The sequence below is a fragment of the Saimiri boliviensis genome, chromosome 2 (genome assembly GCF_048565385.1).
Source record: "Saimiri boliviensis isolate mSaiBol1 chromosome 2, mSaiBol1.pri, whole genome shotgun sequence".
Lineage (NCBI taxonomy): Eukaryota > Metazoa > Chordata > Mammalia > Primates > Cebidae > Saimiri > Saimiri boliviensis.
Window position 1 is genome coordinate 38,726,449 of NC_133450.1, and position 22,910 is coordinate 38,749,358.

General features: G+C 43.6%; 1 protein-coding gene across 3 annotated transcripts in view; it reads right to left on the reverse strand.

The window, feature by feature from the left end:
- The window catches only part of FNTB (farnesyltransferase, CAAX box, subunit beta), a 91,534-nt gene that overhangs the window by 63,062 nt on the left and 5,562 nt on the right, over positions 1–22,910 (reverse strand). For 2 of the 3 annotated variants that reach the window (XM_074393117.1, XM_074393118.1), the window contains exon 2: positions 12,726–12,808. In XM_074393117.1, coding sequence (XP_074249218.1) covers positions 12,726–12,808 — 83 coding nt within the window. Of the gene's footprint in view, positions 1–12,725; positions 12,984–22,910 lie in introns of those variants that run through there. The other variant, XM_003924430.4, reaches the window with a different exon arrangement.

Here is a 22,910-nt window from a genome sequence, read left to right on the forward strand (position 1 = left end):
AATATTCCCATTGCAATACTCTATTCCCAAATATGTGTCATGTTCTTTTAGAGAGCCTCTCTCTATTAATTTAGGTTGAAAGTTTGATCAAACAAGGTTTTTAGTAGTGGCAATAGTCACTACATTTCAGCTCAGGGGTTGATGCATAAAGTTTTACCTCAAATAGTACTTTCTTCATTCACCATTTAAAAAACAGTAACATACTTTTCTTCTCAACTAGTAGAGGACAAACAAAAATAACAAACCTTTTTAAATGTTTAACAAAAATTCCTCTAAATAAATAACCTAACATTTGAATGTGCAGGAGACCAGAATATGCCACCTCAAAACATGACTGCAGGAGACCAGAATATGTCTTCCCACAATAAGCTTCTTTGGCATAAGGATTATTTTGAGCTGATTATTTTGAGAAACAGCAGACAAAAGAGAAGCTCTGAAAACAGAGCAGAAGTTACCCCATTTGTAAGGGAAAATTACATCTATAAAGGAAATCTCCCTTTGCCTCTCTTTCTGTACCAGGAAGAGAAGGATGACTCTAAGCCGCTAGGAACTCTGACCAATGGAGAAGGCACCTACCTAAACCTGCTTGACAAACCTTACCCTTGTTCACTCTGCTTTTCCTGGTCACCTCCCCATTCTTGGCCTCCCTAAACCCTTCTTTCTTTGTTTCAGCTGAACATGGTAGTTAAGCCTGAAGTCTATGCCACCTCTTTGCGATTTACCCATTTTGTAATCGCCCAGTGGGTTTTTCCTGCTTGCTGCACAGACAAAACCAATTCACTGAGACCACAACCTTGCAATAATGAAAGAGTTTAACTGAATGCAGCTGGCCACACCATGCCGGAGACAGAGTTATTACTCAAATAACTTTTCCCAAAGGCTTGGAGGTTTTTCAAGGATAGTTTGGTGGGCAGGGGGTTAGGGAATGGGAATGCTGATTGGTTGGGATTAAATCACAGGGGTGTGGAAGGAAGATGGTCCTCCTGCACTGAGCCTCTGGGTGGGGCCACAGGACCCGTCTGTGTGGAGTCAGCCAGTCAGAAAAGCAAAAGTCTGAAAAGACATCTCAACAGGCCAATCTTAGGTTCTGCAATTGGAATGCCATCTACAGCGATAATTGGTAACGTTCTAAATCTTGTGACCTCTGGAATAAATTGCTCGTTATCCTTTACGCCTACATCTTGACAGAATTCAGGACCCTCTCACAATCCTAAAGGGAGATGGCCTTTGCCAAATTATGACCATAAAAGAAATCTGACAAGACTCCAACCAGTCAAGCAACATTCCGTTTCTGTTTTCAACGTGAAATGAAAAACGGCAAAATGACAATGTGACAATTATGTGAATTTTTAAAACCACGCACAAATCCAGTTGCTTATGAATGCATAAAAGGATTAAAAGTGAAATGTAAGGAGGCACACACAACTCATGATAAGGATGATAAGGGCTGGTTCTGGGAAGGGTGGGAGGCACACTAAACTGTGGATAGAGTTAAAGGAGGCTCTGGCTATACTTCTAATTGCTTTCCTTTAAACAAATAACCAGAAAAAAAAAAAAAAAAAAAAGATGTTAGCAACTGTTAATTCTCAGTTACAGAAAAATAGCTGTTACATTATATTTTTATTAACCTTAAATTTCTTAGAAAAATAAAGGAAAAGGATTTCAAAGTGCTTAGTTTTGTGATGTCTCATCCCCCACACCTACATAGACAGGCAGGCCACAACATATGTAGAAGCTGTGTTCTCAAAGTTCACTGGTAAGTCAGTTGAGTTTTTAGACCTTATTCATTCTCCCATCAATATATTATACCTAACTGTTAGGTTCCAAGGCCAGCTCTCCCATTATTTAATGTATAACCTAACAAATGTTAAGCCTAACAGTACCTCTTTTACCTTCTCTAGTCATGAGGCAACTGATCACTCAGGATATGGCAAAGAGAGAAGACAAGAGTTTACCCCTGCTTCTGATAGGGCACAGGCTAGATATTTCTTTTCTTTTTTTCTTTTTGCACCTAGGCTGAAGTGCAATGGCATGATCTCAGCTTACTGCAACCTCTGCCTCCAATGTTGAAGCAATTCTCTGTCTCAGACCCCCGAGTAGCTGGGATTACAGGCACCCACTAACATGTCCGGCTAATTTTTGTATATTTAGTACAGATGGGGCTTCATCATCTTGGTCAGGCTGGTCTTGAACTCCTGACCTTGGGATCCACCCGCCACGGCCTCCAAAAGTGCTGGGATTACAGGCGTGAGCCACCGTGCCTGGCCCTTTTCTTTTCTTTTTTACTTTCTCTCTCTCCTGTCTCCCTCTGCGTGTCTCTTTCTTTCTTTTATAATAGAGATGGGGCCTCACCATGTTGCACAGGCTGGTCTCAAACACCTGGCCTCAAACGGTCCTCCTGTCTCGCCCTTTCAAAGTGCTAAGATTACAGGCATGAGCCACTGTACCTAGCCCAGCCTAGGTTGTTTCTTTCTTTTTTTTGAAATAGAGTTTTGCTCTTGTTACCCAGGCTAGAGTGCAATGACACAATCTCGGTTTACTGTAACTTCCACCTCCTGGATTCAAGCCATTCTCCTGCCTCAGCTCCCCTAGCTGGGACTATGGGCGTCCACCACCAGGTCTGGCTAATTTTTATATTTTTAGTAGAGATGGGGTTTCACCATGTTGGCCAGGCTGGTCTTGAACTTCTAACCTCAGGTGATCCTCCTGCCTCGGCCTCCCAAAGTGTGGGGATTACAGGCATGAGCCACCACACCCAGCCCCAGACTAGGTGTTTCTATGTACAGAATGTCTTCAAGCGTGGTCATGCTTTATACATATATACATACATACATATACACATATACACACATATATGCACATATATTATGTATATACAATATACATATATAATACATGTATAATATACACATAGATCTTTAGGTATATAATATTAACTAATACGTATGTATCAACTCATAAACTATAGAATATATATATGATATAAACTAATATAGTCATGCGCCACATAAGAACCTTTCAGTCAACAACATACTGCATATTCCACGGTAGTCCCATAAGACTATGATGGAGCTGAAAAATTCCCTATGGCCTAGTAACACAGCCTTCATAATGTTGTAGCACAAAGCATTACTCACATTCCTGTGGTGACGCTGGTGTAAACAAACCTACCGCACTGCTAGTGCTATAAAAGTATAACACATAAAGGCCGGGCACAGTGGCTCACGCCTGTAATCCCAGCACTTTGGGAGGCCATTGTGTTCCAGTCGCCTGCAGTATTTACTACAACAACATGCTGTACAGGTTTGTAGCCTAGGAGCAACAGGCTATACCATATAGCTTAGATGTGTTATGCCACCTACATTTCTGTTAAGTACAGTCTATGATGTTCACACGACAAGGAAATTTCCTACTGACAATGTATTTCTACAGTCATTAAGTGATGCATAAGTATATATACATTAGTTTGTATTGTTCAATGATGGAGAGGTTGTGTTAGACTCTAGGGGACTGGAATCAAGTAACTGTACTAAAGTCCCCAAGACTTAAGTGCCACGGCAATAAGTAAAGAACTAACCAAACGTCTGCATTTTCAACAGCTCTGTTTAAAAGATACCTCATAGAGTTTTTCATTTAATCAACAGAAATCCAATCAATAGGCCAGGCATGGTGGCTCTCACCTGTAATCTCTGCACTTTGGGAGATGGAAGTGGGTGGATCACCCGAGGTAGGGAGTTCCAGACCAGCCTGGTCAACATGGCGAAACCCTGTCTCTACTAAAATACAAAAATTAGCCGGGTATGGTGGTGGGTGCCGGTAATCCCAGCTACTTGGGAGGCTGAGGCAGGAGAATCACTTGAACCTGGGAAGTGGGGGTTGCGGTGAGCGGAGATCACACCACTGCACTCCAGCCTGAGTGACAAGACCAAAACTCTGTCTCAAAAAAAAAAAAAAAAAAAAAAAATCCAAACAATAAAAGCAGAGAATTTCCATTCACCAGTAAGTGGTAAACAACAACTAATGAATTTGGTACTTTCTCTTTCACAGTTTCTATCTAAAGTCAATCTTATGAGGCACCAAATTTCATACCAGGCACTATCACTTCTCTTCTTCCTGTATCTCCCCTCCTCTCCCAGAGACAGAGTGTTTCAGAAAGTAGATTTGCCGCCTAAGATTCATGTCATTGCTGAAGCTACAGTAAAAGAATCATTAATATATGAAATATAAGCCAAGACTTTAAAAAAAAATTATCCCTCAGAAAATACAAGTCACTTCACAGTCAAATGCTTACAAAGTACCTCTTGCTGTAGGAAGTTTTTCAATTTCTTTATTTTGAATACAAAGTACCAGCTGGGGATAACAAAATAGCCCAAAACAATTTCAGTCAAGGTGTGGTTTAGGCTGCTTTGGCTAATGGTAATCAGTGAAACAAGACAAATTGAACACAAATTTAGTCATTATTCCTGGGGATATAAACTCACGCTTTCATGTATAATCTGCCATTGTAAGGTCAGCCTTTTGTTTATTTATTCACTTTTACTTTTGTAAAGATGGAGTCTCACCTTGTTGCCCAGGCTGGTCTCGAACTCCTGGCTTCAAGCTATCCACCCACCTTGGCCTTCCAAAGTGCCAGGATTACAGGCATCAGACACCATGCCCAACCAGTAAACCAGTTTTACAGATCACTTTAGCCAGGCACGGTGGCTCACGCCTGTAATCCCAGTACTTTGGGAGCCCAAGGCAGGAGGATAGCTTGAGCCCACGAGTTTGGACTAGCCTGGGTGACATGGTCAAAAGCTGTCTCTACAAAAAAAATACAAGAAGTAGCCGAACATGGTAGCGCACACCAGTAGTTCCAGCTACTTGGGAGGCTGAGGTGGGAGGATCACTTGAGCCTGGGAAGTTCCTGCCGCAAGCCATGATCGTGTCACTGCACTCTAGCCTGGGCAACAGTGAGACCCTTTCTTAAAAAAAAAAGAAGAGATCATTTTAAAAAGTAATAAAGTGGTTAAGTTGCAGTTACTACAAATATATACCAACTGGACACACAGCAAAAAATAAAAATAAAATTAAAAAATCTAGGCTCACGTCTGTAATCCCAACACTTTGGGAGGCTAAGGCAGGCCTATGAAGTCAAGGCTTCAGTGAGCAGTGATTGCATCACCCACACTCCAGCCTGGGCGACAAAGTGAGACCGTGTCTTAAAAAAAAAAAAAAAAAGCCTAACGTTATGCAAGTGGATACTTGTAACTTAGAATAAACTATTCAATGGTAACACCTTATTCATATTCAAAAAGGATGTATCTCAAGAACTGAACATGTGGTCCGGAAAACCATATTGGCGGACTCAAAAAGTGGCTCCAGTGATGACAAAAATACTGAAGTCAAAGATGCATGTGAAGAGTTTGAAAAAAAACATTTTATAAATAAGAAGAGGAGGAAAACCAGCATTTCTAAATTAGTGTTACTTTATAAAGTAGGTGATTTTAAGTAGGTATATGGACCCAAATTTAAATGTAAATTTTATAAGCAGGTATTTTTCACTTACATACCTAAAACTACATGTATTTTCAACTTGACCAAAAACAACCTTTTGTACTTTTTTTTTTTTTTTTGAGACAGAGTCCTGCTCTGTCACCCAGACTGGAGTATAGTGGTGCAATCTCGGCTCACTACAACCTCCGCTTCCGGAGTTCAAGTGACTCTCCTGCCTTTGCCTCCCAAGTAGCTGGGACTACAGGCGTATGCCACCATGTCTGGATAACTTTTTGTATTTTTAGTACAGATGGGGTTTCACCATATTGGCCAGGCTGATCTCTAACTCCTGACCTCGTGATCCGTCCACTTCAGCCTTCCAAACTGCTGTGATTACAGGCGTGAGCCACCGCACCTGGCCCTTTTGGACTTTTTAATGGGGAGATTTTGATACGCAGGATTACTTTTTAGTTGGGCAATATGGTATATGCTGAATTTCAAAAAAATAAAATGGATTCACAAAGCTAGCCTACTGACCATTTAACCAAGTAGAGCTCTGGTTCCTTCTATCATAAGCATAAAAAACTGGAAGTTTTATCATATTTAGCGATTTGTTCCACCTCCATTTACTAATATTTTGGATGCTATAAGCTGAAACAAGTCACCAGCAGAAGGTCAGGATTCTGTCCCAGAACCCCTCTGGTCCCACCTTAGTATATGTGATGGCCTACTGCCCGAATCTGAAGCAAGCACATCACCTGCCTCTCAACACCCTGACGAGGGCCCACCTGCCCAGCTCACCTCATTTCCTACCACATCCAACCTGCACCCTCCATTCCTGGTAAGCCATCTTCCTGCCCCTAGTCAAGCCTGAGTCTTCCCTCACAACAGCTCCGCCTCCTAGAATGGTTGCCCCCAACTCTTATTTTTTACAGCCCTGCCCAGTTCCATGTTCTCCAAGAAGTCATCCTGACCACCTCAGCCCACAAAGACGGCTTTTCAACTCCCCAACATCCTAGGGCAAAGCAGTCAGAATTTAGCACTCTGTGACTGTCTATAGCATATTCTTTCTATTTTTTTCTTTTCTGAGATGGAGTCTTGCTCTGTCACCCAGGCTGGAGTGCAATGGCACAATCTTGGCTCACTGCAACCTCCACCTCCCCAGTTCAAGAGATTCTCCTGCCTTAGTGTCCCGAGTAGCTGGGATTACAGGTATGCACCACCATGCCTGGCTAATTTTTGTATTTTTTTCATAGAGACGGAGTTTCACCATGTTGGCCAGGCTGGTCTCGAACTCCTGACCTCAGTTGATCCACCCATCTCAGCTTCCCAAAGTGCTGGGATTACAGGCATGAGCGACCACACCTGGCCAGCATATTCATTTTTATCTCTCTAACACAAAAGAATTTTGAGGCCAGTGACCAAGACTATTAACTTTCTTACATTCCCCTCAGATTTCAAGTCACTTGACTGACAATGAACCATGCCAATGGTTCAATGACACCATGCCATTTCAAGTGGAGGATGCTTTTGCCTCTGTTCAAAGGCAAACTAAAAGCACAACATTATTACCTTTTGTAAACACCTGTTTTTGGCAAGGCTGCTACCTTTGAGAATGTCAGCATTAACCCACTGGCCTGAATCAGAGTGTTTGCACATGGGATGATTTCAGATGGCACAATAAGGAAGGCAGGTACTTACAATACAACCACATCTTGTTCTCTAGTGTCATGACAGGCCCTCCCTGCATCAAATGCATTAACATAACAGCTTAGCAAGGTAGAGACCCTCATAAAAATATCCAGAGCTGACCAATTCTCATCACCTACACTACCGTCACTGTGAGCTAAGCCACTGTCACCTCTCTCCCAGGATATTACAATAGCCTTCTAACTGGTTTCCCTGTATCCACCCTCACCTCCCTAACATCTACTCTTGACAGTAACCTAAATGAGCCTGTTAACATGCTAGTCGGATTGTGTCACTCCCCTGCTCAAAACCCTCTGATCATGGATCAGTCTAAGTCCTGGCAGGAAACAGATGGCACAAAGTGGGTGATTTGAGGAGGGTTTATACAGGAACTATTTACAAAGATGTGGGTAGGGGGTAGGGAAACCACAAGAGAACATGCAGTATCTGGAACTGGTAAATCAGCGGTACCTGATCCCTTCCTAGACCTGAAAGTGTGAAGAATGGAGAGGGAGGGAGACAAAGAGCTCTGCAGAGAAGGCATGTGACAGGAAATGTGACCTTAAGTCTAAGGAAACCCCGGCCCACACAAGCCTGCAGGAGGGAAAAGATATACCAGTCTCATTCTTCTCCTTTTCAGTCACCCCCAGCAATACTTCCCATGGCCCACAGCCACAAAGCAAGGAAACCTGTCAGTGCTGAGCCCCCTCTGAGGCATATCTACACAGCAGAGTGGAAAAGGGCCAAGTGAATCTGGGGCAGTAAATGGCAGCTATCCAGCAAAGTGGTTCCCCATCTCAATCAGGGTATTTTAAAGTACTTCCAAGGGCCAGTGAGGCCCCTACATGACAGAGTCATCTCCTGTTTTCTGGTTTGCTAAGCTCTCTGCTCATCAGGCATTCGCCGGCCTCAGGTCCTTCGTGCTTGCTGCTTTCTCTGCCCAGAATATTCTTCCACCAGATCCATGCACAGCTACCTCCTTCATTTACGTCATGTCTTAGATCAAATGTGTTATCATCAGGTATCCCCTTACCACCTTATATGAAGACCTCTCCTGCTCCCACCCTACCCATTCCTGGCACACCCAAACCCCTTTATCCCAAGGTATTAGTCTCCACAGCACTTCTAACTAACATTTTATACAGAGATAGCTATAGATATTGTCTCTTTTAATCGACCACCTGACTGGCCTAGAAACAGTTTCATAAAGGCATCAACTTGGCCTCTTTTGTTCAGTGACTTATGCCGAGTGCCTAGAACAATGCCTGGCACATAAAAGGCACTCAAATATTTGCTGAATGAATGAAAATCAATGAATGGAACAGAGGACTCATAGCTAAGGACTCCTCCTACTATTTATAGGTTTAGCTCCTATTACCAAATTATTGTTTAACAAATAAACTGAGTCTTCTGATAATCAGATAGGAAGCAGGTAACAAGCATTTATTTTTGTGTGTGTGTGTTTTTTTTTTAATTTAAAAAGTTTTTGTGTTAAATAGACACAGGGTCTTGATATGTTGCCCAGGCCAGTACCAAAATCAATATAGTCATTTTTTGTTTTAAGATACAGGGTCTTACTCTGTTGCCCAAGCTAGAGTAGAGTGGCTCAGTCATGGCTCATCTGTGAACTCCTAGGCTCAAGCAATCCTCTCACCTCAGCCTCCCAAGCAGTTGGGACTACAGGTGCATGCCACCATGCTCAGCTACTTTTTTTTTTTTTTTGAGACAGAGTCTCGTTCTGTCATGCAGGCTGGAGTGCACTGGTGTGATCTGAGCTCAATGCAATCTCTGCCTCCCAGGTTCAAGCAATTATGCCCCAGTCTCCCGAGTAGCTGAGACTACAGGTGCATGCCACCAACCCTGGCTAATTTTTTGTATTTTTAGTAGAGATGGGGTTTCACTGTGTTAGCCAGGATGGTGTCAATCTCCTGACCTCACGATCCACCCGCCTCGGCCTCCCAAAGTGCTGGGATTACAGGCTTGAATCACCGTACCAGGCCCTTTTTTTTTTTTTTTTTTTGCAGAGATAGGTTCTCACTATGTTGCCCAAGTTGGTCTCCTGGGCTCAAGTGATCTCCCGCCTCAATCTCCCAAAGTGCTGGGATTACAGGTGCCAGCCATCACTCCTGGCCCAAGTATATGTTTTTACTGGCAATGGCACAAAACTGAGCTATCAATAAATGGAAGCTTTAGTCAAAACTTAAAGAATAATAGTATATCCTCTGTAAACAACTTCTTCTAACAAGGTTGTTATTTTTGGTGAATGTACCATCATTAACCTACCAATGTGGCAGCTCTCTAAGCCTCAATCTTCTCATCCATAAAATGTGTAAGGATTTAATGATACAATGTATGGAGAGCATTTAGCATTGTGCTGAGACTCAATAAATGCTCACTAAGATGATAATTAAAACAGTGATGCAGCTATGGAAATGAGATACATTATCTTCCCACTACCTGGAACTGTTCATCCTAGACTCTTAAAATGTGTGCTGGAGGCCGGGTGTGGTGGCATATGCCTGTAATCCCAGCACTTTGGGAGGCCAAGGCAGGCAGATCATGAGGCCAAGAGATCGAGACCACCCTGGCCAACACAGTGAAACCTGTCTCTACTAAAAATAAAAATAAAAAAACTAGCTGGGCATGGTGACCTGCACCTGTAGTCCCAGCTACTCGGGAAGCTGAGGTAGGAGAATCGCTTGAACCCAGGAGGCAGAGGTTGTGGTGAGCCAATATCACACCATTGCACTACTCCAGCTGGGGCAACAAGAGTGAAATTCTGCCTCAAAAACAAAACAAAACAAAACTGAGTGCGGCAGCTCACACCTGCAATCCCAGACCTTTGTGAGGCCAAGGTGGGCAGATCCCATGAGATCGGGAGTTGGAGATCAGCAGGACCAACACAGTGAAACCGTCTCTACTAAAAATACAAATTCTGGGCTTGGTGGTGCATGCCTGTAATCCCAGCTACTAGGGAGGCTGAGGCAGGAGAATCGCTTGAACCCAGGAGGTAAGCCAAGATCGCACCATTGTACTCCAGCCTGGGCAACAAGAGCGAAACTCCACCTCAATTTAAAAAAAAAAAAAAGTGTGCTGGAATAACATGAAAAAGAAACAGAAGATTCTTGGCTGGGCGTGGTAGCTCATGCCTGTAATCCCAGCACTTTGGGAGGCTAAGGTGGGTAGATCACAAGGTCAGGAGTTCGAGACCAGCCTGACTAACATGGTGAAACCCTGTCTCTACTAAAAATATAAAAATTAGCTGGGCGTGGTGGTGCACACTTGTAATCCCAGTTACCCAGGAGGCTAAGGCAGGAGAATTGCTTGAACCTAGGAGGCAGAGGTTGCAGTGAACTGAGATCATGCCACTGCACCCCAACCTGGGCAATAGTGAGACTCCATTTCAAAAAAAAAAAAGATTCTCTACTGTCTGCCATATTGTTGAGTCTAGATTTGAAAGATGCTTGTACCAGGCACAGTGGCTCACACCTGTAATCCCAGCACTTTGGGAGGCCAAGGTGCGCACATCACTTGAGGTCAGGAGTTCAAGATCAGCCTGGCCACATAGTGAAACCTGTCTCTACTAAAATACAAAAGTTAACTGGGCATGGTGGCTGCACACCTATCATCCCAGCGACTCCAGAGGCTGAAGCCTGAGAATCACCTGAACCTGGGAGGCAGAGGCTGCCATGAGCCAAGATCGCACTACTGCACTTCAGCCTAGGCCACAGAGTGCAAGACTCTGTCTTTAAAAAAAAAAAAAAAAAAAAAAAGGCCAGGCATGGTGGCTCACGCCTGTAATCCCAGCACTTTGGGAGGTCGAGGCAGGTAGATCACGAGGTCAAGAGATCGAGACCATCCTGGTCAACATGGTGAAACTCTGTCTCTACTATAAACACAAAAAATTAGCTGGGCATGGTGGCACGTGCCTGTAATCCCAGCTACTCAGGAGGCTGAAGCAGAAGAATTGCCTGAACCCAGGAGGCGGAGGTTGTGGTGAGCCAAGATCGCGCCATTGCACTCCAGCCTAGGTAACAAGAGCAAAACTCCGTCTCAGAAAAAAAAAAAAAAAAAAAAAAAAAAAAAAAAAAAAAAAAAAAAAAAAAAAAAAACATGCTCTCTAATACCAACGTTCCACCAATGTATCCACTATCCACTCCAGGCCCTGGCCTTGTCTTATACTTCTTCAGACAAGAAACTTTTTTTTTGAGACCAAGCCTCACTCTGTAGCCCATAGTCTATGGTCAGATAGTAAGTAAAAGACTTGACCTGAATCAACGCATTTAGAAACTCTGCAAAGATCCCATAGGTTTTCATCAATGGGAGATTTCTCTACAATCTTTTGCAGTCAGCCTTCCCTAGGACACACTGGTAGGCAAACCAACCTGGAGAGCTAGCTAGATTCAAGAGGTGAGGATTTCCTTTGCTACCCTAAATTCCATGAAGTTTCAATCTCCAGTTAAAATATCTCTCTACTACTTTGTGAATCACCATGTATCAAGCCCTTGTTTCTGTTATAAATTTATAATTAGATTTAGTCATAACTGTACGATATAACAATTATTGTTACTAATTTTGCCAGCTACAGGCCTCCAACTTCAAGTATGAAATACAAAGCAGGTCTCTCCAAGGTGAATCCTGGAGACTGACCACACTAAGAGATCTTATTTCAGAAGTAGCAGGATGTTCATTTATTAGTGTTAAGAATCATCCTAACCACCTCTCCTAGCAACAGATGGATAAACAGTTCCACGTAACAACCTTGGGAACAATTCCAATTAGAGAAAGAGAAGCAAAACAAAACTACGGTTTTGAGCATATGAATATACACTCATTCCCAAATACTTTTCAAAATGATAGGTTCGATCCTACTTCTAGGCCTTAGGGAAAGATTAGTAGTGCAAAATCCATACTTTCTATTAGAGCACTTTCCAAACTCTGTTTTCCTGCCTGTTCCTAACCAGGCTCCTGGTCAAGGGCTGTTTTATTTCCTTGTACTCTCATCGTTTAATATTGTGCCTGACACGTAGCTGGTGCTCAAATGGCTGAATGACTACCAGAATGCCCATCCACGAGGCAGGCCCCCCAAACCTGGCACTGTAGGTCAAAAATTAAACATATCGTGAAATGGCATGATCGCAGCCTAGTCCTTCTCTCCTCTCCGTCTCCAGAGGCTGCTAGCAGGTTGGGAAAAGCGCACTAAGCAACCCAGAACCTCCCGAAGTCCTGGCAGAACGGAGTGGGCTGTTCGACCCGCCAAGGCTACCTCTGTCCTCCAGGAATAGAACACGATTCTCCTCATTCTCTAGGGCAGAGGGGACCCGGCTACTACCCTCTCCTCCAAGCCCAACCTTGAAACGACCCTTCCCCAAGCTGGCCGCAGAAATGCTCCACGACGAAGCCCAAGCCCGGGCGCCCGGAGCTTCCCAGATGGGAGGCGCCGCGGTGCGCTGTGGGAGTAGTAGTTCCCCGGTGAGTTCCGCACCCAGGAGGCCCTGCTGATGAGACTCCCACTCCCAGAAGACCCCGCGCGGGCGCCTCGCCCAGTCCTGCCACCTTACCTGTTCTATGGACGTGACTGTTTCTACCGAGTCGTCTTGCAACCGCTCTCGCGCGTGCTCCGGCCTCAGACTGTACAGCGGTTCTGACCAGAGAGGGGAGGAAGATGGAGGGCAATAGTAGGTGAAAGAACTCGGAGAAGCCATGATCAGGAGAGCAGCGGACGGTGTGTAGCACTCAGCTTCGTTAAGCAACAACGCGCATTGAAACTCGAGCGGGCTAAGGCGCTACGGCAAGCGGATAGAGGCAAAAAGATTTTGAACGCGAATCTTTCCTCCCACCTACATGTCTTTGGAGTTACTGAGATACTGCCGCCCCCCGTTGGGCAGAGGTGCTGCTGCAAGAGCGCAGTGCCCTTAAGCGCAAGGGTGACTATATCAGAATTTCATTTCAGAGAGATGGCGTTAAGACTTGCCCCGGTTTGTTATGCAAATTGTTAAAAAGAACTTTAACAGTCTGCTAATTCTCAATTGTAATGCGATCCTTTGCAGTTTCAGGTGCGCAAGAACCAATGAATGTAAGTTTGAAAGCATTTGTGACAGCTCTACTGATTGTAGACCTATTATTAGTAATAGAATTATTGGCCAGGCTCTGTGGCTCACGCCTGTAAATACCAGCACTTTGGGAAGCCGAGACGGGTGGATCAACTGAAGTGAGGAGTTCGAGACCAGCCTGACCAACATGGTGAAACCCCGTCTTTACTAAACACACACACACACACACACACTTACCTGGGCGTGGTGGCAAGTGCCTGTAATCCCAGCTACTCGGGAGGCCGAAGCAGGAGAATTACTGTGCACCTTGGGGTACTTGGCAGCCTCCCGGGAGAAGGCAGCAGCTGCTCAAATGTGCAAGGCTGCTGTCTCAGTAACTCAGTGACAGAGGGAGGGGACAATATAATTTTCTCCTACCTCTTAGAGGTTACAGTGCAGTAGCAAGAACTGAAATGCAGTAGCAGGACCAAGGATAAGTGAAACAAATAGTCAGTTCACAGATATTTATGGAACACCAGCTGTGTGTCAGGCATTGTGCTAGGTTTTAGGATTACAAAAGTGTACAAAACAAAATCCCTGCCCTTGGGAACCTTACATTCTAAGAAAATCAACAGAATTGAATGTATCCAATGCAATAAATATATGAAGATTTGTGATAAATGATATGAAGGAAAATAACAGGGTCTATGAAAGAGACTAAAGAGGTAGGGAACTAACTGAATTGTGTGGTCAGGCCAAGCCTCTCTGAGTAAGTGACCTTTCCTTTAAGACCTGAAGGATGATAAGGAGTCATCCAGAAGAACAGTATGGGAAAGAACTAAGAAGGAAGAAACGCAACTTTTAGAAGACATGTGCTGGGCATGGTGGCTCACACCTGTAATCCCAGCACTTGGGGAGGCTGAGGCAGGAGGATCACTTGAAGAGTCAGAACATCCTGGGCAACACAGCAAGACCTTGTCTCTACTAAGTATCAAAAAAAATTAGCACATGTCTGTAGTTCCAGCTAATCGGCAGGCTCAGGTGGTAGGATCTCTTGAACCCAGGCAGTCGAGGCTGCAGTGAACTATAATTGGGCCACTGCATTCCAGCATGAGTGGCAGAGTGAGACCCTGTCTCAAAAAAACAAAAAACAAAAAACCCACAGCATCAAGTGACCCTCCTGCCTCAGCTTCCTGAGTCTCTGGATCTACAGGTACGCACCACCATGCCTAACTAGGATAAAAGTAGAGCACTTAGTCATCACACCTGCCTCCGTAACAACCAAGTTTAAAGTTGTGATTTTTAGGAAAACCCTGCTATCTTTGGACAAGCAATAGAAGAGAATTTCTTTTAGGGCATGCATCAAAAGTACTACACCAAAAAGGATAATACTAGGAGATTAGACTGGGGGAGTTGTATGTAGGAGGTTATAGAAGCTATGATAATAACAGACATTCTGGGTACACATGGAGACAAACATGACTTCCTGCTCAGAGCATTCCACTTTGTTCCCACTCCGTTCCATGTCACATGTCTAGGATCCAAGAATTATAGGCCAGCATGACATCTGACAACCAGGCATTCCCCTGTTCTCTGGTAGTACATAGGAGCACCCAGAAGAATTTCAAAGATGAGGCTGGGCTGGCCTAAAGACCTCAGGTGAATGAACACTACCACCATGTCCATTTTAGTGGTACTGTTGCTGAATTAAGACCTATAGGCACCAGAATGTTACCAAATCTGGGAATAAGGGGACCATGGATATGGCTGTACAATGTGAAATTGTCTTATTATATTGCCCCCTGTATTGGCATCTTACTGTCTTTCCCTTAGTTCTATTTTGGGGGAAAAAAATTGATAAGGTCAGGGTCATATCTAAGGATTCAGCCTTTGTCACAAAGTTTCTTTGCAGGAGAGCTGGAAACTTACCACTTCAATCCTGAAGATTGTTCTATTGAAAGATTAGCTGGGACAGTTCTGTAACAAATTGTGGCATCTGTCACAGGTACACCTAAAGCAATTCCAAATTGTATTCTAGAAATAAAAAATCATTTCTGAAACTCAGTCTCTCTGCAGTGGGATCCAAAAGATGTGAATAGGAACATGGGCAAGAGTCTCCTGCAAGATAGTGTGTTCTCATTCAATACATGTTTTTGAGTATGGGATAAGTGTTGGGCACTGATCTAAGTGCTAAGGAGACAGCAGTGAACAAGCCAGACACAGTCTCTGCCATTATGGGTCTCGTGATTTACCAGAAAAAAAACACACATTAAACAATAATTACAGAATTGACTCTTTTATGGCAGTTGGGAGAAATGGGATGAGGCAGAAAGAAGCACAGAGGGTTGTGAGCTTGCATGACAGGGGGACCCTAAAGTAGTCGGAAAATCCTGGAAAGACTCCCAAGAGGAAGTGAGTTAACTAACCCAGGGTATGGGAACATCCCAGGCAGAGGAAACCCAGTAACAACCCCAAATCAAGTGAAACCAGTAATGAAAAATATGTGGAGGTTGTGCTCCATGTAAGCAATGGAAAGACTTGGATTAAATAGCCCACTAGTTGTCCCTCCTCTTGGTTTAATAAAACCACTCATTCAAGAAACAGAATGAACATAAATATTAATGGTACTATAGAGAATGATATAGTTAGAAAGGAAAGTCTTAGTAATGACAATATCAACTGCAGATGGCTTATGCTTATTTTACTCAAATGCCTGATACTCTTTTCTAAATTAAACTGTGATCATGTTTCTTTAAAAATAATATTGAAGGTAGACAGTGCTATTTTGTACTTTTAAGAACAAGAAAAAGAAAAAACATAATGGTCTAAATGAACCACTAGAGGTCGCTTCGGACCCGGGAGTGGACTTACAGAGTAAGCTTTAAAACTCTCACTGTATTACTCATACAAGCCGTACGCTGGAATGAATTGTTTCCTTTAATATCTTGTGAAACCGTGTAATAATACATATTGGAACATTTGGAAAATGGAAACAACCCACCTATTATCCTGCTAGGTAATTAACTTCCTCCCCACATTTGCTGCCCACCATCATCTGTGCCCTCCTACTCTGCGGTCCGGTTCCTCCTGTTCCCCTAGACGGAATGACTGCCCCACGTGCTACCCAGGGCCAGGTCATCTCCCTCCCCTCATGTGCCCCTGCCCCCCCCCACCCTCGCAAAGACATGACTATCGCAATTTCTCTTTCCTAAAACACCAAATTTTTCTTCTACTCGATCTTGCGGATCTCCCTCAAGCATGCCATTTTCTCATTCTTGGCGGCGCGGGGCGGGGCGGCAGTATTTCTAACCCTCTTGATTCCACTCCTACAGCTTCCTCCCCATGACTCATTGGCAGAGACCCTTGAAAGAGTTGCTACTATAATGTCTCCGGGTCCTCTCTCAAGCCCATTCTAATCTAGCTTTCCAATCAGTTCTTGTCGACTCTCCATTAAACTCCATGACACCAAATCCAAGGGTCAGGTCCCAGTCCCGATCTCGTCTTCCTTCTTGACTTCCCAGTAATATTAGCACAGTTGATCATTTCCTTCTTGAAGCACATTGTTCTTGTGGTGCCTCGCACTGGTTTTCCTCCTTCCTTGTCTTGCTGTTTCTTCCTGTGTCAGGTACCTTAGCTTGGGTACCCCAGGATTCAGTCCTCAGACCTCTTGTCTGTCTGCACTCACTTGCCTGTGAGCTCAGGCAGTCTCAATGTTTTAAATAACGCCTGTAGGTTGAAAACTCCCTAATTTGTATCTCCATCCTGGAACTCACTTGAACTCCAGAGTTCATGTCTAACGTCAATTTACATTTCCACTTAGCTCTCCAATAGGCATCTCAAACTTAACATATCCACAACAGAGCGGCTGGTGTTCCCTTCCAAACCTAGGCACTCTCCCCCATCTCTGTGATGATAACTCCATCCTTCCAGTTACTCCAGATACCTTGGAATCATTCTTGCTGTCTCTCTTTTTCTCACTCCTTATAAGTTCTATTCTAAATATATCCAGCATCTGATCACTGCCTACCAATCCCACTGCCAATGTCCCGGTCCAAGCCACCACCATCCGTTACTTGGATTCTTACACTAATCTCTTAACTGTTCTCCCTGTGTTCACTCGTCCCCCTGTACCCTAATACAAACTTGCTACAGACTGTTTAGGTCCCCCCAATATTCATATGTTGAAAAATCCCCAATGTGAAGGTATTTGAAAGTGGAGCCTTTGGTAGCTGTTTGGGTCATGAGGGCAGAGCTGTGATGAATGAGATTCATGTCCTTATAAAAGACACCCCAGAGAGCTCCCTCACTCCCTCTGCCATGTAAGGTCACATAGAGAAGGCATCACCTATGAACCAGGAAACAGGCCCTCACTAGATACCAAATCTGCAGGTGCCTTGATGTTGGACTTTGTTTCTGTTGTTTACAAGGCATCCGGTGTATGGGATTCTGTTCTAGCAGCCTCAAGGGGTCTAAGACAAAATAAAAAAGCCAGACTTCTCCTTTTAAAATGTAAGCAAAGCCACCTCTTCACTCAAAGCCCTCTTCTTGTTTCATTCGAAGTCAAGGTGGCCTAGAGGATCCCAGTCACCTCTCTGGCCCGTTCCCTTTGCACTCTCCACCGTACTCACTGCCTCAGCACTGGCCTCGCTGCTGTTTGGCGTATACCTGGCCTGCTGCAGCCGCAGAGCATTGAGGCTTGTGTTGCCTCTCCCTGCAGCGCTCTGCCCCACACGTAGACATGACTTGCCTTCGCTTCTTAGAGTTTTTACTCAAATTCTTTTCTTCTTTTTCTTTTTTTATGATTATTTTTTCTAAACATTTTTGTAGTGATGGGGTCTTCCTGTGTTCCCTGGGCTGGTCTCTAACTGCTGGACTCAAGCAATCCTCCCTCGCCCTCCCAAAGTGCTCGGATTACAGTGGTGAGCCACCACACCCGGCCCAGATTCTTTTGTCTAACCCAAATTCCCTTTTCTTGAGGTCTTTCCTGGCCTTCCCATGTAAAACGGAAGTGCCACCCTCTTTGGCAATAGCTTAATCCCACTCCCTGGTTTATTTTTCTTCATGACACTCATCATCAGATCAGAGACTCTATATTTTGTGTATTTATTCACTACCTGTCTTACCCCACCAAAATACAAGCTCTATAAGACAGGGGTCTTTTTTTTTTTTTTTTTTTTTTTTGGTCTGTTTTATTCATTGCTGTACTCCCTGACATAACAGACATTAAATAAGTTAAATGACTTGAATGATTTCCAGTCATTGTAATGAACATTTGAGTGCTTGTTTGTGTAACATAATTGTAGATGATAATGACAATGAACATAACACTAGCCTTACCCTTCAGGAGCTCACTATCTAATAAATACAGGGCCAGGCACGGTGGCTCACGCCTGTAATCACAGCACCTTGGGAGGCCGAGGCGGGCAGATCACGAGGTCAAAAGACTGAGACCATCCTGGCCAACATGGTGAAATCCCATCTCTACTAAAAATACAAAAATTAGCCAGGTGTAGTGGCGGGCACCTGTAGTCCCAGCTAGTCAGGAGGCTGAGGCAGGAGAATCATTTGAACCCGGGAGGCAGAGGTTGCAGTGAGCCGAGATCACACCACTGCACTCCAGCCTGGGCAACAGAGGGAGCCTTCATCTCAAAAAATTAAATATATTTTAAAAATAAAATAAATAAATACAGAGACCATATAAATATAAATGCGTATAAAATAAATGTATAAATATAAATAAATCTATTAAGTAGATAAGATTTAAAACTAAAATTATATGTAAATGATAAAAACATAAAATGAGACATATTACATTCACAAAATATATTCCCCAAGAAGGTTCTCTTAGTGGGAATGTAGCTGAAGGAGTAATTCTAATCTATTTAATGAAGATCGTCTTTTAATGTATAATATTTGTGTTTAGTAAAATTTGTAACAGAATAGTCTGAACTAATCATTTTTAATAATTATATTGAAATTTAGAAATTGTGAAATACATTTAAAAAGTGTTTTTTATCACCACCATTGCATGTTTGTACCTATGCAATGATCCTGCAGGATGTGCACATGTACCCAGGAGCTTGAAGTACAATAATAAATAAATAAATAAATAAAAGTAAATAAAATATTTATGAAAAGAAAAAATAATTCATATCACACAAAAGGAAATATAAAATGCTTCCAATCATCAAAAACAAAAAGAATAGCTTTCTTTTTTTTTTTTTTTTTTTTTTTTTGAGACGGAGTTTCACTCTTGTTACCCAGGTTGGAGTGCAATGGCGCGATCTCGGCTCACCGCAACCTCCGCCTCCTGGGTTCAGGCAATTCTCCTGCCTCAGCCTCCTGAGTAGCTGGGATTACAGGCACGTGCCACCACGCCCAGCTAATTTTTTGTATTTTTAGTAGAGACGGGGCTTCACCATGTTTACCAGGATGGTCTCGATCTCTTGACCTCGTGCTCCACCCGCCTCGGCCTCCCAAAGTGCTGGGATTACAGGCTTGAGCCACCGCGCCCGGCCAAGAATAGCTTTCTAAATGCAGTACATTTATTTTCCGGCACAAAAAACAATTGTGAGCTTCTCAGAAATCATAATCATCAATACTACATGCCTGTATTATTTTATTGTGTATTGATATGAAATAAATTACATCGTATATTATTAATCATTACACATACTCTATTACTGAAAACCTGTATAATAGTATTGACCGTTAGTCCTGTTTTGGGTTTATCATGGTGAATACTTTACCAGCAGATACAAAATGAAGTCAACTAAACAGCATCATTCACCTTGAAAACTCTAAGAAATCATTTTTTAAACTGTTGAAAGGCAATGCCAGAAGTGTACACTACAGGGCCTATCAGTGACTCTTGAGCCTGGCTGTGCACCGATATCACTGGTGGAGCCTTTGAAAATCCAGATTCTCCCAGGCACCAGCCAACCCAAGTAAATCAGTATCTGTGGGGCTGGGGCCCAGGCACATGCATTTTGTCAAAGCTCCGCAAGTGATGCTGCCTCACAGCTAGGGTTGAAGTCACCTTGAAGCTTCTTTATATGTAGTACAAACATGAGCTGTCCATCAGAGCCTGGCTCCCCTTCCACAGGGAGAGTTGCAGCTGGGAAGCGACTGCTCAGCAGTCCCCTTTGCATTGGCAGAGCCATGTGAATGGGTGCTGGCCAAAAAAAGTGGAAGACATGCTATCCACCATATCTAGACCTGACCCCCTAAAACCTTTCATGCGAGCCTCTATTTCCTCAATTCCCCTCTCTGCCAGCTGAAAGTCAATGCCTGGGGTAGCCCTCCATAATCCAAAGAACATCAGGCCACAGGCTCTAGAAGTTAAAAACCTCAATTAACAAAGAGGTCTCTTTCAGTGTTTCACTCCACTGGACAAATGGTATCCCTTCGTAGATTCAAAATTATTTTCTGGACAGATTTTGCGATGTCTTTCCAGTGTATATTATTACCACTCCTTTCAAATAATGTTTTTGAAGTCTGCTAATTTAGAACTACAGGGTCAACTCTCCCCTCTCCTGTTGACAGAGCCTTTCTTCCCCTGCTGTCTACAAGGCAATCTTAGGGGAGTCTTAAGTGCATACTAGGTTAAAAAAAAAAAAAAGAAAAAAAAAAAAAAGAGGGCCTGTAAATCCTGATATGTGAGAGACCTGGGGTATGGGGTCTCCTTGCCTTTGGTTGGCAGGCACACTCTCTGATCCTTCCTGCAAGGCACATCTTAGAAAGAACAACGCTTGCTTTTAAGAGGAGTCCTACAATACAAGTCCCTTTTGAAAATAGCAGAGTTTCTGCCCCCCGGGTGCCTAAATGATTACGGAACAAAGCTACCTTTACTCCCTACTCCTTGCTGCTCATTAGACTTTACATGAGAAGGAAATAAATCTTCATAGTGTGAACCCCTGAGATTTAGGGATTCATCTATTACAGCAACAAGCATTACCTTAACTAACACATGCAATGACTCTTTCCTGCATAGATTCCTAACTGCAGATATCTTGTCCCCCAAAACATAACTTTGACAATAGAAGTTTGATAGAACATATGGCACTTAGTTAGGGGCTGCTAGTCATGTCTCTCAATTCTGGTTTCATAAAGGGAAGGATCACTAATTTGAGGCTTTCCCAGAGTATCTATCAGGAAGCCTCCAAAAAGACACAATTTTCATTTCCCACTCTATGGGAATAATTCTTTTTTTTTTTTTTATAAAAAGGTTTATTTCTCAAAAAAGGGGGAAGAATCCGAGGTATAAAAATAATCCTCTAATTTTTGTTTTGAAGGAAAAGGATAGGATGATAAATAATTCATAAGAAAATCTGAAGCATCATTGCCATAGATATTCCTCCAGCTCAGTGGGGAACATCCTGAAACTCACACCTCCTGTCTGCAGCTCAGGTTCCAACTGCATCATGGGGAACACAGCATCTCCTGGATGCAGGAAGCTGCAAGCATCTGGAATGCTTATTTATTTACCCTACGAGAATGAGATAATTCTTAAAAACTATCCTTGCACAGAAAATCTGATCTGATGAGGCTCCTGGTTTGGTCCTTGCTATGGGCTGAATTGCGTCTCCCCTCGCAGTCCCCCAAATTCATATGTTGAAGTCCTAACCCTTAGTATCTCAGAATGTGGCTATATATTTGGAGAAAGGGCCTTTAAAGTGGTAATTAAGATAAAACCTGGTCACGTTGGACCCTAATCCAATTTCACTGATGTCCTTATAAGAAGAGATTAGGACCCTGATAGGCACAGGTGGAAGGAAGATCATGTGAACATGAAGACAGCCATCTATAGCCAAGGAGATATCTCATAAGAAATCAACCCTGCTGGCCAGGCACGGTGGCTCACGCCTGTAATCCCAGCACTTTGGGAGGCCGAGGCGGGTGGATCCCAAGGTCAAGAGATCGAGACCATTCTGGTCAACATGGTGAAACCACGTCTCTACTAAACGTACAAAAAATTAGCTGGGCATGGTGGCGCGTGCCTGTAATCCCAGCTACTTGGGAGGCTGAGGCAGGAGAATTGCCTGAACCCAGGAGGCGGAGGTTGCGGTGAGCTGAGATCACACCATCACACTCTAGCCTGGGTAACAAGAGCGAAACTCCACCTCAAAAAAAAAAAAAAAAAGAAAGAAAGAAAGAAAGAAAGAAATCAACCCTGCTGACCCCTTGATCTTGGATGTCTGACCACCACAATTGTGAGAAATAAATTCCTATTGTTTGCTGAGAGTGGTGGTTCATGCCTGTAATCCCAGCATTTTGGGAGGCCGAGACGAGCAGATCACCTGAAGTCAGGAGTTCGAGACCAGCCTGGCCAGCATGGCAAAACCCCATCTCTACTAAAAATACAAAAATTAGCTGGGCATGATGGCACGTGCCTGTAATTCAAGCTACTAGCAGGGGCTGAGGCAGGAGGATCACTTGAATCTGGGAGGTGGAGGTTGCAGTGAGCTGAGATCCTGCTACTGCACTCCAGCCTGGGCAACAGAGCGAGGCAGAATCTCAACAACAACAACAAAAATCCTGTTGTTTAAGCAACCCAGTCTACAGTACTTTGTTATGGCATCCCTAGCAAACTGATGCAGTCGTGAAGGTGGTGGCCAGGACACCAAGGACAACCTGAAATGGTACTGTGGGTTATTTTGTGTCAACATCAATTACCATCGGAATTGTTTCCTGTAGTTCCCAGCCCCCGAATGC